Genomic DNA, 14435 nt, shown 5'->3' on the forward strand with positions numbered 1-14435 from the left:
ATGAGCAGGGGCGCGCGGCCAGGGTCGGCTGGTGCTGTGCGCGCGGGGCCGGTGGCGGGCCGCGGAGGGGGCGCGTACCATGGTGAGTGCGGGGGGGGGGGGGGGAACGGGGTGGCGGTTGTGAAGGGGGCGCGGAGCGGGCGCGTACCATGGCGAGTGCGGGGCGGGGGGGGGGCAGCGCCGATCCGCCATCGCCTGAGGCGGCAGCGGCGGCCTGGGCAGGGCGGTGCCTCCTCTCCCCCTCCTTCCTTCCAGAACTAAGGATTTAAGGGATTATTAATTTTATTCGCGGATAAAAAGTGCCCGCATGACCTGGGTAGGGCGGGGTTTGGCGGTGCGGCTCGGGTTCCGTGTGCCCCGCGGAGCTGCCGTCGGGCAGAGCGGCCGGGCGGCCCCGGGGTTACCGGGATCTTCCGGCAGCGCCGTGAGGCAGCGCTGCCAGCCCCGAGCCGAGCACACCCTCCGGGAAACTGCCCGCAGCTGGGCCGAGTGCTCCGGGAGCTCCCGTGAGGAGTTAAAAGATACGCGCTTAAAGAGCCTCTGGATCGATGGCTTTGTGTTCTGGGCTGTTCGGGTTCCTTCAGCGTGCAGGAGCCGCTCGGGGCTCCGTGCGAGGCCGGGGTTTCTGTACGCTCTGTGAGCCCCCGGCATTCCCACAAGTCCTTCCTTCCGTGCGGCTCTCGAACGCGGCTTGCTTTAGGTCCTGATGTGGCACAATCTCCAGCGCCTGTCTTGAGCACAAAACCCAGAGCGGAGCCTGGCGTTTGGCCAGTTTCTGGAAACCCCAGTTCTCTGTCTGCATTCTCTTAAACTGTAACGTAATAAGCCCTGTGATAGCTATCTAAAATACTTCTTGTTTTGCATAGTTTCCCCACAACAGTATCTTCGATAGCAGCTGGAGGAGATGCCTGCTGCCGACTTCTTTATTTCATATGTTCTTATTCTCTCTGAAGGAGATCATAGCTAATCTCGGAGGAGTGCAGTTGAAATATTTACGTGCAGTCTGCTGAGGAGTGACCTGTTACCAATGTTTGGTCTGGCTGACCATTTAAATGGTCTGCTTGTAATTCAGAAGGTACTGCGAGAGCATCCTTTGTAGTTTGCTTAAGGGCAAAGTGGTTCCTTCTTTAGTTAGAGGGGAGTATAAGACTAATCTGGAAAACAAGTACAGTTTCAAGGAAAAATGTGGCCATGCTCAAAAGTATCTTGTGTCCATAACTCTTTGTTTCTATTGTCTCATATTGTCCTAATTCAAATAGTCTACAGTTTGGAATTCTGAAGCCAAGAATCAGTAATGGTTCTAGCGTGCACTGTTTGCAAAACAAAACAGCAAAAAGAATTTTTCAGCAGTCTGCTCAAATCTGTGCTTGGCAGAGACTTGGAGTACATTTTGGTCTTCTGTCTGCTGGCCCTGTTGGTCATCTGCTGCTGCTTCCACCTCAGAACGTGTGGTGGATGCAGCAGGGTTCAGCTGGAGTAACACATGACGTGGGGCTGATTGCTGAGCACACCCAAAGTCCGTTTAGTCTTTACCTCCAGCTTGCTCTGGGTCCTTCCTTTAGGAGGGGTGAGCATGAAGTCCCTTGGTGTTCCTACTGCTGGGCAGTAGCATTCTGATCAGATCCTCCCCTAGGCTCTGCATTTCAAACCTGAGATCCCCAGAATGTCTTGGAAGGAGTTCTCACTCCTTTTTTTCAGTGTTAAATTGATGTGGTGGCAGCGATTGTGTCGTTTAACCCCAGCTGGCAAGAAAACACCACCGCAGCCGCTCGCTTATCTCCCCACCTGGTGGGATGGGGAGGGGAAGCAAAAGTAGGTTAAGATAAGAGCTTAATAATTGAAGCAAAGTAAAATATAATAATGGTAAATAATAACATAACAATAATAGAAAGGGAACATGAATGAGTGATGCACAGTATAGTTGATGCCAGAGGCCTGCCAGCCCCCTCTGGGTACCTCCCCCAGTTTAGGGGGGACAGGACATTCTGAGGTGGGGAATATCCCTTTGGTTTGGGTCACCTGCCCTGGCCATGCTCCCTCCCAGCTCTTTGGTGTGCCTCCCCACTGGCAGGGCATGAGGCACAAAAGAAGTCCTTGACTTGGAATGAGCCTGACTTAGCTAAAACCTCAGTGTGTTATCAATGTTATTCCAGACCGAATCCAAAAAACATCACCGTGTCAGCTACTGAGAAGAAATTAACTCTAGGAGAGCTTACATCTAGAAGAAGTTAGCTCCAGCCAAAGGCAGGACAGACTGTTCCATGTGTACCAAATTCATCTGGTTGAAGCAGATGTTCTCATGGAGAACACAGTGTAATTTCTCAAAAAACCCCAGAAGAATCACACTGAATTAGTGACGTGTCGTCTGCTTTAGTACATCAAAGCAGATTAGTGCCCAGATCTTTGGAGGAAAATGTTAAAATGTTGGCTTTTGCACTAATCTTGTTGAGTTTCCCATGGAGCACGAAGAGCTGCGTGTTTCCAGCTCCTTGGAAGAGGTGTTTGTGGAGGATCAAAGGATGGGCTCTGTGTTTGGTGCCGGTCAAAAGTTGGAGCACAGAGAATCTGAGGAGAGGACAGCTCTGTGCCTGGAGCAGTGTCCCAGTGTCACACACCTGTGACACCCCTCTGTCACAGCTGAGAGCTGCCTGGAGAGCTGCTGCTGCCCCGCACAGACAACTGTGCTGTGTGGGCAAGGCAGCAAAGAAATCCCAGTTCCCCTTCCCCAGCCAGGGGATGCTTTGGGCTTTGCATTTTATCCCCTGTTACTTTTATATTACTCTTTCTTTCCATTCTACTTTGCTCTAGAGTTTGAGTTTTGTAGTGGTAGCAATGGTAATTACGCTGAGTACTTTTTATAAATATGATATTTAGTGAGAGCTGTCACTGCTTGTTTCTGACCTGGTTCCAGTTATTTGCTGGACGAACAGCTGTCCTTTGTCACCACTGCTCCTTGGGGCTCTGGTACATAATGGCTTTGTCACTTGGTGGGAACACAAATGGTTTTTCCCCAGCATATAGTGTACAGCTGCAAGTAAGCACCACATTTAAAATGGAGTGTTCTCTGTGTAGTAATTTACCCAGTTCTTGTTATTGCAGAGTTTTCTTGGAAACCTTTTCGTTCCTGTGTGTGAGATTGATGTTGTACTCAATGATGCTGAAACACGGAAACCTGCAGAAATCAAAACAGAAGATGGTAAAGTAGAAAAGCATTTTCTCTTCTACGATGGAGAGTCTGTTTCAGGAAAGGTAAATTTTCATTTAAAAGTGACTCTTAATTACTGTTCCTTTTCTGGCACGCAAATGCATTTTGGAAGGTAAATGAAAAACTGCTGTAAGAGGTGCATTTTCAGCTTATGTTGTTAGTCAAAGAGGAACTCTTTTGCTATGTATGGTTTTTAAACCACAGCCATTCAGGCAGCTGATAGAAGTCAGCATTTTTGAATGGTAACTGTTTGTTTATTTCTGGTCATCTGATATTTATGAATAAGCTTTTTGTGCAATGATGTGCAATCCTGCTGTTGCTTCTGATGAGAAAACTCTTTCAAACTGGATCCCCCTGCTTCCCCTTCCCTTTGAACTCCAAAATCCACAATCCAGTACAGGTAACAGTAATTTCTGGCTGGCAATTTGCATACCCTGAAGATAAGCCCTGCTCTCCATGCCCTGAAGTGATTTCTGGATTGCAACAGAGGAGCAAGTATGAAGTTCAGCTGACTGCTGAGTCAACAGGAGTGTTTCTTACTGGGAGAAAAGACAATGAAGTCGAGCTTGCCAGAAGGATTTCCCTGCATTCAGTATTGCACCTAGACACTCCTTGCCATCACTGTTTTACTGGAGCCATTCTCACTCTGAGTATTTCTGTTATGATTCACTCATATGATTCAGAAGAGTTGAGTTGGGTTCTGAGATTGACTTCTGAATGCCTGCTTTGGTCTTGGCTGGCCTATAGCACTGGGCATCTCCCTGCTCTGGCCATGCCTTTCTGTACAGAGATCTTGCTCCTCTGGAAGGGTCCTTGCAGGGATGTGAAGGACACAAGATGAGCCTGAAGCCAGGAAACAGAGGGAGAAGCTTGTGATGCCCTGCTGGGACACTGCTGGCTTGTGTCAGGGACACCTGAGGGTGCCTGATGAGTTTTGGCTAACCCAGGCACAGTGGCACGGGGGGGTGTGGGAAACCAGAAATTTTTTGGGCAGCTTCTCTCCACCCCGTCCTTTTTTTCACCACAAAGATGGATTGTTGCAGTGGTTTATTTCCAACTCGCTGACAATGTGCTGGGTTTTTGTACAGGAATTTCTCTGGTCATCGCTGCCTTACAAGAAAACATTCTGTATGCTTAATATCTACATATCTCAATACAACTTAACCTTGTGGAACCCTTTCTTGTCTGTTTTTGAGAATCAGAGCCACAAATGAAAGTCTTCACAGTGGGTTTCATTATCTGTTATTTTTCATTGACTTAGCCAACACCAGTATTTAGCTGTCTGCCAGAGAAGGGACTGAAGCTCACATGACTTGAAAGGAATCAATCTCATGGCATTTCATTTTTGAACTTGCAGATGTGACAGTCAGAAGATGCTTTGAAGCATCACGTCTGGCTCTGCTTGAGCTCTGGCTTGGATAGTTAATTTTGGGACTTGAAAGTTCCAATTTTAGTTATGAGATTCAGTCTCGTGGATGATTAGATTTTTCTTGAATGTTTTAATGGTGCTTTGGAAATGCTTAATTTCGTGATCAGCTGTTTGATCTGGCTGCCTTTGAGTTCTTGAGAAGAGATCTTGGTTTCCTTTTTCTTGGATGTTTTCCTTTTTACTGAGATTGTGTTAGAGTGAAAATGCTGAAAAAATTTAACTTTTGTTTTTTTTTTTTTTTGTTTTTTCCCTTGGTAGGTGAACGTCTCCCTTAAACATGGGAAGAGACTAGAGCACCAAGGAATTAGAATTGAATTTGTAGGACAAATTGGTGAGTTTAAGCTCTAAAGGGGCTTTTAGGTGCTTGTGGTTTATGGAGCTTGGCATTGTGACTGTCAGCAGTTCGGCTCAGACAAGAGGAAAGTTGTTTTCCCTACTTTAAAACAAGTGATGTACTAATTAGTGCTGCTCAGAAAGTCATTGGGAGAAATGGGTTGGTGGGTATTCAGTCTGTCTCAGACTAGCTAAAAGTTGGATTAATAGCCACTAGAGATTTAGGAAAACTAAACTTGTGGTCTTCTCTGAAAGAAGAGAGGCATAGAAAAGAAATTAAGAGGCAGCCTATAGCAAAATACTTTAAAATTTTTTGGTAGTTGGTTTTATAAAACCTATTAGAAATGTAAATTCGTTGTAACTACCAAAGTCTGCTTAGAGTTGAACTATGAGGAATCTTTATTATATTTACTTCTTACCAGTCCAGGTTATCTCTCTGCACCCTTGGGCTGGTGCTAAAATTCCTTTTCTCTCAGAGAGCTCTTTGCATTGGTGTCCCCCTTGGAAGTAATTGCTCAAGTTTCAGCCTCACACAACTGACTTTAAATGGAATTTCACAAATTCCCTGTTTCTCATCACTCAGTAGGCTCCAGTGTCTGTGTCTGAAGTGTTGTGCAGCAGATATGGCTGAGACCTGGCACCTGCTGCTTTATGCTTGGAGGTTTTGATCAGTAAGGTTGTAAAATTAAACTTTGAGAATAAAGCAGCACTGTGATGGGAGTGAGGCATATGGACAGGAAAAAAGGTCTCAGGTGTGTCACCTTCATTTAGCCTGTTGTCTTCTGTCAGCTGTACAGATTGGTTTTCATCTTGACTTACACAGTTTATTCTCTAGATGAATTTAATTTGATGTAGTGTTTCTTGAAATTGATGCATTTCTGGGACTTTCTGTTATGCTACATTTGGAAGTGCACAGAGTTATGCAGATGTGGTTTAAACTGCTGCTCTTTGTACTTGTCCATGTTTTCTTGCATCCTCCCCAGTGTTAGTATAGAAGTGCAGAAAGCATTCCAGTAGTGATATCTGCACTGTTTGCAGACTAACTCCATATCCAAGCTGTATTTTAGACCAGCTCTGCAGAGCACAGCTTTTCTGACTGGCAAAGAAGTATTTGATATGCAGCATTAGATAAATTCTTGTCCCAGCAAACTAAGTACATGTTTAGACAATTTGTGGTCATATTAGAAAATAGGAGTTACTAGTTAGTGTCAGTTTCTACCACATTGGCAGTGATAAATTGTGGAGTTGGTTTAGTTCATTTACTCTTTTCTGAAAAACTGCCCATGCTGATGTTCAGCTTTGAATGGTGGAGAAGCTTATTTTTAGATACTGAAGTGCTTGGGTTTTGATTTTAGGGTGATATTTGGTGAGGATTGCATGACACATGTCTAGGAATGAATCACTGACAGCACTGTGGGGACAGGAGATGCTGTGGCTGTGCAGCTGCCTTTGTTTCCAAATGACTGACTTGGACCAGGGGCCATAAGAAGCCATTTGACTGTACACTAGTAGGAACAATAAATTATTTGCTAGATGTTGTTAATCTGCAGACCAGATTAGGATCACTGGTCCTAAATAAGGCAGCCCTGACACTGCTTGGGTTTTGTCCCTGCAGCAGTAAATGCTGGAAAACCAGGCAGTGCTAATTACAGAGCATGCAAAGCAAGAAGTACTTATTAAAGCTAGCTAAACTGTCATTAACAAACAATGCCATGCAAGTGAAGCTCTCAATGAGTTCTCTTCATTCCAGTTAGTTCTTTAGGGATGCTAACTGTAGGTTGCTAGAACTGAAGGTAATTTGAAAACCTGAATAAAACATTTGGTCAAATATGTGTATTTTAAGTTAATTGCTTCTCTCATACTCTCCCACCTGCTGCTGCCAAATTAGAGGCAATTTTGTTTGCTAAAAATAAACACTGAAACATATTTTCCTTTAACTTTCTAACTTTAGAACTCTTCAATGACAAAAGCAATACCCATGAATTTGTAAACTTAGTGAAAGAACTGGCCTTACCTGGAGAACTGACCCAAAGCAGAAACTATGACTTTGAATTCATGCAGGTTGAAAAGCCATATGAATCCTACATTGGTGCCAACGTCAGACTGAGGTTTGTAACTGCTAAACCTTTTTTTTCCTCTCCTCCCCTGCAGAAAATTCATAATTTAGCAATTATGCTGCCCCCTCTTTCTTCCTTTTAGTTATTACATAGAACATGTAAAAGCCAGTAGCTAGTGTGCCTTGATTGGAGTTGTGGAGATTTTAACACAATGTGGTCTTTTCTACTTAATTAGAAATCACTCAATGCTGTTTGTATAAATAAAATTCCTCCAGTTCAATCAAGTGAAGACAGTCCATGTCTCTCCTTTAAAAGGAAAACCCATACCCACAACTGAAGGAAACACTCCCACATGTGTTGTGTCTTGTATTTTGGTGTCTTACTCTTTTTAACAGATTGTGCACTGGTCTTTCAAAGAACAGCTGTACTTCAGAACATGAGGGCTCTTATTAGCCAACCTGAATAATTCTGGCTAACCCAGTGGCTTTCCTCCTAGGTATTTTCTGAAAGTGACAATAGTGAGACGGCTGTCAGACTTGGTGAAAGAATATGATCTGATTGTTCACCAGCTCGCCACATACCCCGATGTAAACAACTCCATCAAAATGGAAGTAGGCATTGAGGACTGTCTCCACATAGAGTTTGAATACAATAAGTCAAAGTAAGTGTCAGAGTAAAGTGCTTTTAAGTAAGTAACTTGGTCTAAAAGGGTCCAGTATGTGATACATGGTGTGCAACTTCACCTTCTGGAGAGTTAAAATGTAAAGTACTAATTGCACAAAGGCCTTTTTGAGATCTAGTTGGCTGTTCTGCCTTCAGTGCTAACAGGAAGGTCGCTAGCAAATATTTAAGACTTAATTTTTGCATTTCCACCTTTTCAGTATGACTGATAGCACTTCCTTTACTGGTACTGATGGAATGATGGAAATATTTTAGTTGCTCTGGTCTGGCTCAAGTGCTTAGTTCACTGGGGAAGTGAGCTCCAAGTAGTTTCTAGGCAGATAACTGCCTGTGTGACTTGTGTTCAAGAAGATGCAAAACTTGTGTTTATTCTTTAACAAAACCCCCCATTTTGTTCTCTTAAAGGTATCACTTAAAGGATGTGATTGTTGGAAAAATATATTTCCTCTTAGTGAGAATAAAAATTCAGCACATGGAGTTGCAGCTGATCAAAAAGGAGATCACTGGAATTGGTAAGAGAGACAGAGTCCAAATGAAATGGCAGCTTGTGTGCCAGCTGGGCCTCATGCAGACCTGGAGAACGAAGTCAGTGGTTGTAGTGCTGGCTGGACAGTGCTCCACCAGCTTCTTTCTCCCTGCTGTGTGACTGCCATTTGCATTTTGTGCTTTGGCAATAATACTTCATAGTCAACACTGCCAGTCTGTTCAATTGTTCTGGGATTGTGACTCTTCACAAATGTGAACCCTTTAAATGGAATTTGGGCACAAATGTACAGTAGTTTAATCAGCCTCAATAGATAAGAACAAGGGAGGAGGTGTAAAATGCATCCTGGAGACCCCCCCTTGCCTCTACAGGGATGAACTGGTTAAGGGGGCTTGGTGAACATCAGCAGGAATCAGTCATGTTCTAGAAGTGTGCCATTTTCTGTCATCCAAAACAATGGATAGGATGGAAATACCAGGTGGCTTTGAAGCAGAAACAGCTTGGTTGTTGCACATCAGGTTTGTACTCACTGCAACAAGGGGAGGCTGTGGCTCAGGACACTTCATTCCCAAGGGCTGGGGTTCTGGGGAGCTTCTTCTGTGGAGAATGAGAAAGCTTCCACTAGAGGAAGGGCAGAAAGCTCTACTTTATTTCTGGCTGATAACCCTTCATTTTCTAGTTTGAGCATGGCCCAGCAGTACCAGTTGCTAGCCCTGCTCACCAAGCAGAGCAGTTTCAGGATTCCAGACCCTCTTGCTTGTCCCTTAATTAAAGTTTGCATAGCCAGGGCTCCTTGAAGCTCTGCTGCCTGCCTTGCTGTGTCAGTGTGGTGGGGAGAGAGCAAGAAAGAGATGTCCTGCCTGGGAGAGGGGTTTGCTTGCTTCAGCCATGGCTGACTTACATGCAAGACAAAGGCAAAAATGCGGTGCTGTGTTAATTTAAAAGCTGCAGAGTGGAAGTTGTTGCTATAAAACTTTGTGAATGTTTAAAACTGAAGTGTGTGTTCTCACAGAGAAAACTTGTTTCACCAGGACCCAGTACCACAACAGAGACAGAAACCATCGCAAAGTATGAAATAATGGATGGGGCACCAGTTAAAGGTAAGTAACTGTGATTGTTTTCAAGGGGGAGCAGATGAAAATCTGCTGAAATCCTATTTAAAAGATCTATTTAATTTAAATTTAATTTAATTTAAATCCTATTTAAAATATCTGGGACAGAAGAGAGGACTTACACAATTTTTTTAATTGGAGAAACCACACTTCTCCTTAGGTTGCTGAAATGATGATGCATTTTTTATTTGGAGATGACATTTTTATGGACTTAGGGCATTTCCTTGGGATCCTAGTAACTTTAACTCTTATTTACCATTGGACATTCTGTGACTGATTCTTTCCTCAAACCTGACTCCGTGGTGTAGACCAGCTCTAGAGAGTTCAAAATACTGATCCTTCTGGCTTTCCTGCTTGCACTGAGAAAGGGTTCTCACTTTTCATTTCACACTTGCTTTTGTGCTCAGTGTTACGTTTCTGATTTTTTGGTAGGTATTTTTTTGTCTTGTGCATGTTTGTTTGTTTTTAACCAAGGAGCAGCACAGACAGAGCTTGGCAAACACTTTTATTCTGCACGTCTTCTGAAACTGTATTAATTATTCCAGATGCAAGGAGCTAATTTAAAGTCTCTGGGTTTTTTGCAGGTGAGTCAATTCCTATAAGATTGTTCTTAGCAGGCTATGACCCAACTCCAACAATGAGGGATGTGAACAAAAAGTTTTCAGTGAGGTACTTCTTAAATCTGGTGCTTGTGGATGAAGAGGACAGACGATACTTCAAACAGCAGGTATGGTCCTGTTGCAGAATTACCTGGGCTGTTTTAGTGCTGCTCTGAGCCTTCACCTGTGCTTCATGTGTGGCATAAGCATTTGTGCTGGCAGTGGTGCTGACAGCTCTGTAGGTGATGGGGCCTTGCAGAAAAGGAGCCAAGGGGGATGCTGTTCCAGCAAGGACAGGGTGCTCAGTACCATAGAACCTGCTTTGGGGATACCCAGACAAAACTCTGGTGGGTAAAATGAGCTACTGGTGCATTTGCTTGCTTCCTGAAACTCCTGCAGAGGAATCTCCTCTCCTGCACTCCTGCACACAGTCTGGGTTTAAAACTGCAAAGTGTTAATGAGGAAATTTCCCTGAAAATGTTACAGAAGATGAGGTGAGGGGCAGCCAAAGGGGTCACTGGAAGAAGCTGTGTGGATTAGATCAAAATATTCCTCCTACAAAGGAGACAACACAGTATAATTAAACACGGGAAACAAGGGGGAGCTGGAGCATACAGCGGCTATGGTTAGGCTTTGGATTTGGAGAAAAGGAGGAAGAAAAATTCCTTGAACTCTTTAATACTATTAAAATTGAGGGTAGGATAGTTAAGGAAGGGGTGACTGCTCAAGATTGTAAGTATTCAAGCAGAAACTAAATATGTGAACTTTATAGTGGTGTCTTTCTGTAACTTTTATATGAACTGCACTGATAAGTTGTGGGGATGCATTTTTTTGTGGACTCTTGTGTTTGGTTACCTTTTTTATTTTCCCAAAAGTTTTAGTTTATCAGGAACTTGATACTCTTGCCTTAATGGCAGCTGTTGGTTTCAAGAGTGTTTTCTTCCTCAACTAGGAAATAATTTTATGGAGAAAAGCTCCTGAGAAGCTGAGGAAACAACGGACAAACTTCCACCAGCGATTTGAATCTCCAGAGTCACAAGCATCTGCTGAGCAACCCGAAATGTGAACTGGTCTGAGGTGAAAAACTTTGCAGTGCTTCAGCAGGTTCAAGATGGCAGCAGCCTGTGGGAAAAGAAGGCCAGAATTCTCATTACAACTGTCTTCCTTCATCTTGCAGTGCTGCGTTTACCATGCTACTAAAGCATTCTTCAGTTAAACATTCAAGTATGTACATACATTTAAAATAAAGTGCTTTCTCAAACACTGGAACTTTCTTAAGCTACTATTTTATACTGCACATTTACTTTTATTTGATAATGTTGTATGCACTTGGGTATGCAAAAGCTTAAGTCTAGTTATTTCCATGCATGGTAGGCTGGTATATTTGATTTTTGCTGCTCACCTCTACAGTGTAGACTAAAGCATTTCCTGTCTCTCATGTTGTTTATTGCATGTTTGTTTCCAATGTTGCTTATTTGCTTTGTTTTGTTTTGAAACTGCATTAAGACACAATGACTAAATCACACTAAAAATCAAGGTTTATGGTGCATTTGTCCTAAAATCTCCTGATTACTACATTAGGCAGGGTTTAACTGAAGCTGCATGTACGTGCACTATGGTTGGAGCCCTCAGACCAGGGGTTCTAAGAGGCTCTGCATCTGTCAGTAACAAAGAATATTGGGAAACATCTTTGCCCTCTCTCCCCCAGTTCTCTGTCAGACTTCTCTAAGTCTTTCACACCAGTTGCTCCTGACTTTTGGGGGCTCGTTACCCAGTAATTAGTGACTGTAGGGATGTCATGAGTTCACCCTTGGGTGGTGAGCGAGTAAAGTATTTGAACATAGTTATCTTATTGATGAAGTAAATGCTGGTAACATCGATTATTTTGCAAATATGTGAAACTGTGTTTCCTCCTGGCTTCATGATTCCACTGTCTTCACAGTCAGTGTCTAAAACTGTCGTGACAGGAGAGGCAAATGTCCCCAAAGGACATCCTTCTGGGGACTCTTAGAGCACACGAGCTTTTTTGGGCTTCTGCAAAGGTATCCAAAGCCAGGCAAGCCTTAAAACTTAGAAGCTTGTCTGGCCTGCAGATTGTTTGTCTTTATCATCATCTCATAGGCATGTAGTGTTTGGAGAAGTAGCTTAAAGGAGCGAAGTGTTGATTGTTCACACGGAGCGTGGCTCTGTGTCACACCTGTGGCTTGGCACAAATGGAAGCCTGCTGTGAGGAAGGCAACTTGCACTCGGTTCTCTTGGCCTTTAAACCAAGGCTTCTCAGCTCCGGTGCAAGTGTCATTGGTAACCTTACTTTATGAGTAAGTAAATAATCAAATTACATTTCTGTAAGAACTGTTTTATTACTGTGGCACTTTGATAAAGCAAAGACTCTGTGTACTTTATGCTAGGATACTCCTAACGCGGATATCTTCGGCTGAGAGCAAATCCAACTCCCTCATGTAAGTGCCTGTTCAGAAACTTAAAAGAATAAAGTTAAAAAAAACCAAAACAACCAAATATTTTCATGGTCACTTGCATGTCGTAAACCTGGAAACGATGATTTTGAAAAACCTGATTGTGCAACCATGTGTAACGAGCGGGGGGAAGGCGTCCTGAGCTGCTATTTGAATTATTAAACCGGCTTTATTCTCACTAACCGCGCCTGGTCTGTGTGTGAGGGGCGCTGCGCTCCCTCAGGGTCTGTGGAGGGGGGGGGGGGGGGGGGGGGGGGGGGGGGGGGGGGGGGGCGGGGGCGGTTCCGCGCACGCGCGGGTGGGCGGGGCGGGCGCGCGCCGATGACGCGTTGGCCGCGCGCCGCCGCCCTTGTCCGCGGATGAGTCGCTGCGCGTGGCCGCTGCTGCGGCGGCTCCCGGCGCGCGCTGCGCTCGCGCTCCGCCATGGCGGCGGCTCCGCTCCCCGCGCGCGCCCCGCCGCCGCCTCGGCCTCCTCCTCATCCTCCTCAGCGAACGGGGACGGCGGCGCCTCCCGCGCCCCCGACACCTCGCTCTTCGTGCCCGTGCCGCTGAAACCCGGCCTCGGCGGCGCGGCCGAAGAAGACGTGGGCGCCGAGCTCACGCGGCCCCTCGACAAGGGTGAGTGCGGGCGGCACCGTGAGGGGACGGGGCGGGGGCCCCGGGGCTCCGACCGTGAGGCCTCGGCCGCCCTCTGCCCGCCGGCGCTGGAGGCTGTGAGGCCGCGCCTCGAGCGCTCTGCGCCGCTCGGCTCGGGAAGGGCGTTCGGGAGCTCGAGCCGGTCCGGGGAACGGGCTGGGCACGGATCGGGTGAGGAGCGGCTGGGGCCCGGCCAGCAGGAGAGGAGCCTCAGGGAACAAACACCTCGCCTTTTACTGCTCCCTGGCAGGAGGAGAGCAGGGTCAAGGAACACCTCGCCTTCCTTCGACTGCTCCCGGCCAGGAGGAGAGGAGCCTCAGGGAACAAACACCTCGCCTTTTACTGCTCCCTGGCAGGAGGAGAGCAGGGTCAAGGAACACCTCGCCTTCCTTCGACTGCTCCCGGCTAGGAGGAGAGCAGGCTCAGGGAACAAACACCTCGCCTTTTACTGCTCCCTGGCAGGAGGAGAGCAGGCTCAGGGAACACCTCGCCTTCCTTCGACTGCTCCCGGCTAGGAGGAGAGCAGGCTCAGGGAACACCTCGCCTTCTCCTGCTCCCGGCCAGGAGCCTGGATGGGAATCAGGCTCTGCTCCTAGGGAACGGCCTCAAGCTGTCCCAAGGGAGGCTTAGGCTGGACATTGGGAGGGATTTCTTCACCGGAAAAGTGAATAAACATTGGAAAGGGCTGGAGTCGCCATGTCTGGAGGTGTCTAAGGACAGACTGCATGTGGCAGACACAGGTGGTGTTTGGTCATAGGTTGGAGTCGATGATCAGAGAGGTCTTTGTGGCTTAGCTGACTGTGTGATCCTGCTGCTCTGGGGTCCTTTCCCGGGCTCAGAAACACCCTCTGCCCTAAGAGCAGGGCTCCTTCCCTGCGCCTTGTGTGACCTGTCGCTGATTGTGCCCGTGAGGGTGAGGTGGGATGAAGGATATTGAGTGAGATGGCACCTGCATGCGGTGGGGTTCCTGGAGCTGTGCTGAGCAGGGTGATCCTTCCAGCGCAGGGTGTTCTGTGATTGCTCAGTGCCTGTAGGTGTCACCTGTGCGCAGGAGCCTCCGCTGGCCCTTCCTCCATCCCCTGGTTTGGCCGGTCGGGATAAAGGTGCTTGGCTTGGGGCGTGCCCCGCAGCCAGACTGCATTCCAGAACCACAGCGGTGTCTGCACTTTAGAGACACGCTTTCCTCAAATATTGCTGTTGCAGACCGAAGAGATTGTCTGTGTGTGAGTGTGCTTGGATCAGAAGTGGGTGAAGGGACGGGACAAGGGGGAATGGCTTCACATGGACAGAGGGTAGGTGGAGATTGGGTATTAGGAAAAAATTCTTCCCTGTGAGGGAGGTGAGGCCCTGGGGCAGGGGACTGCAGTGACATGGTCTTTAAGGTCCCTTCCAGCCCAGGCAGTTCTGTGATCTTATGACTCCTCG

At 46.4% G+C, this 14435-nt stretch overlaps 2 protein-coding genes across 3 annotated transcripts in view; both read left to right on the plus strand.

Annotated features, from left to right (window-relative positions):
- On the plus strand, positions 1–12417 carry VPS26A (VPS26 retromer complex component A). The gene is given in 10 exon segments (XM_059476708.1): positions 1–51; positions 53–82; positions 3100–3249; positions 4893–4965; positions 6919–7075; positions 7521–7685; positions 8111–8217; positions 9221–9289; positions 9886–10028; positions 10853–12417. Coding segments are annotated over 10 exon segments (1059 nt in total). The 3' UTR covers positions 10967–12417.
- SUPV3L1 (Suv3 like RNA helicase) overlaps positions 10928–14435 on the plus strand; it is a 20821-nt gene continuing 17313 nt past the window's right edge. Inside the window, exon 1 of one of the 2 annotated variants that reach the window (XM_059476706.1) lies at positions 10928–11124. In XM_059476706.1, the coding sequence (XP_059332689.1) occupies positions 11091–11124 (34 nt within the window). In that variant the 5' untranslated portion in view covers positions 10928–11090. Of the gene's footprint in view, positions 11125–12733; positions 12993–14435 lie in introns of those variants that run through there. The other variant, XM_059476705.1, reaches the window with a different exon arrangement.

Source organism: Ammospiza nelsoni, chromosome 8 (assembly GCF_027579445.1).
Source record: "Ammospiza nelsoni isolate bAmmNel1 chromosome 8, bAmmNel1.pri, whole genome shotgun sequence".
Classification (NCBI taxonomy): Eukaryota; Metazoa; Chordata; class Aves; order Passeriformes; family Passerellidae; genus Ammospiza; species Ammospiza nelsoni.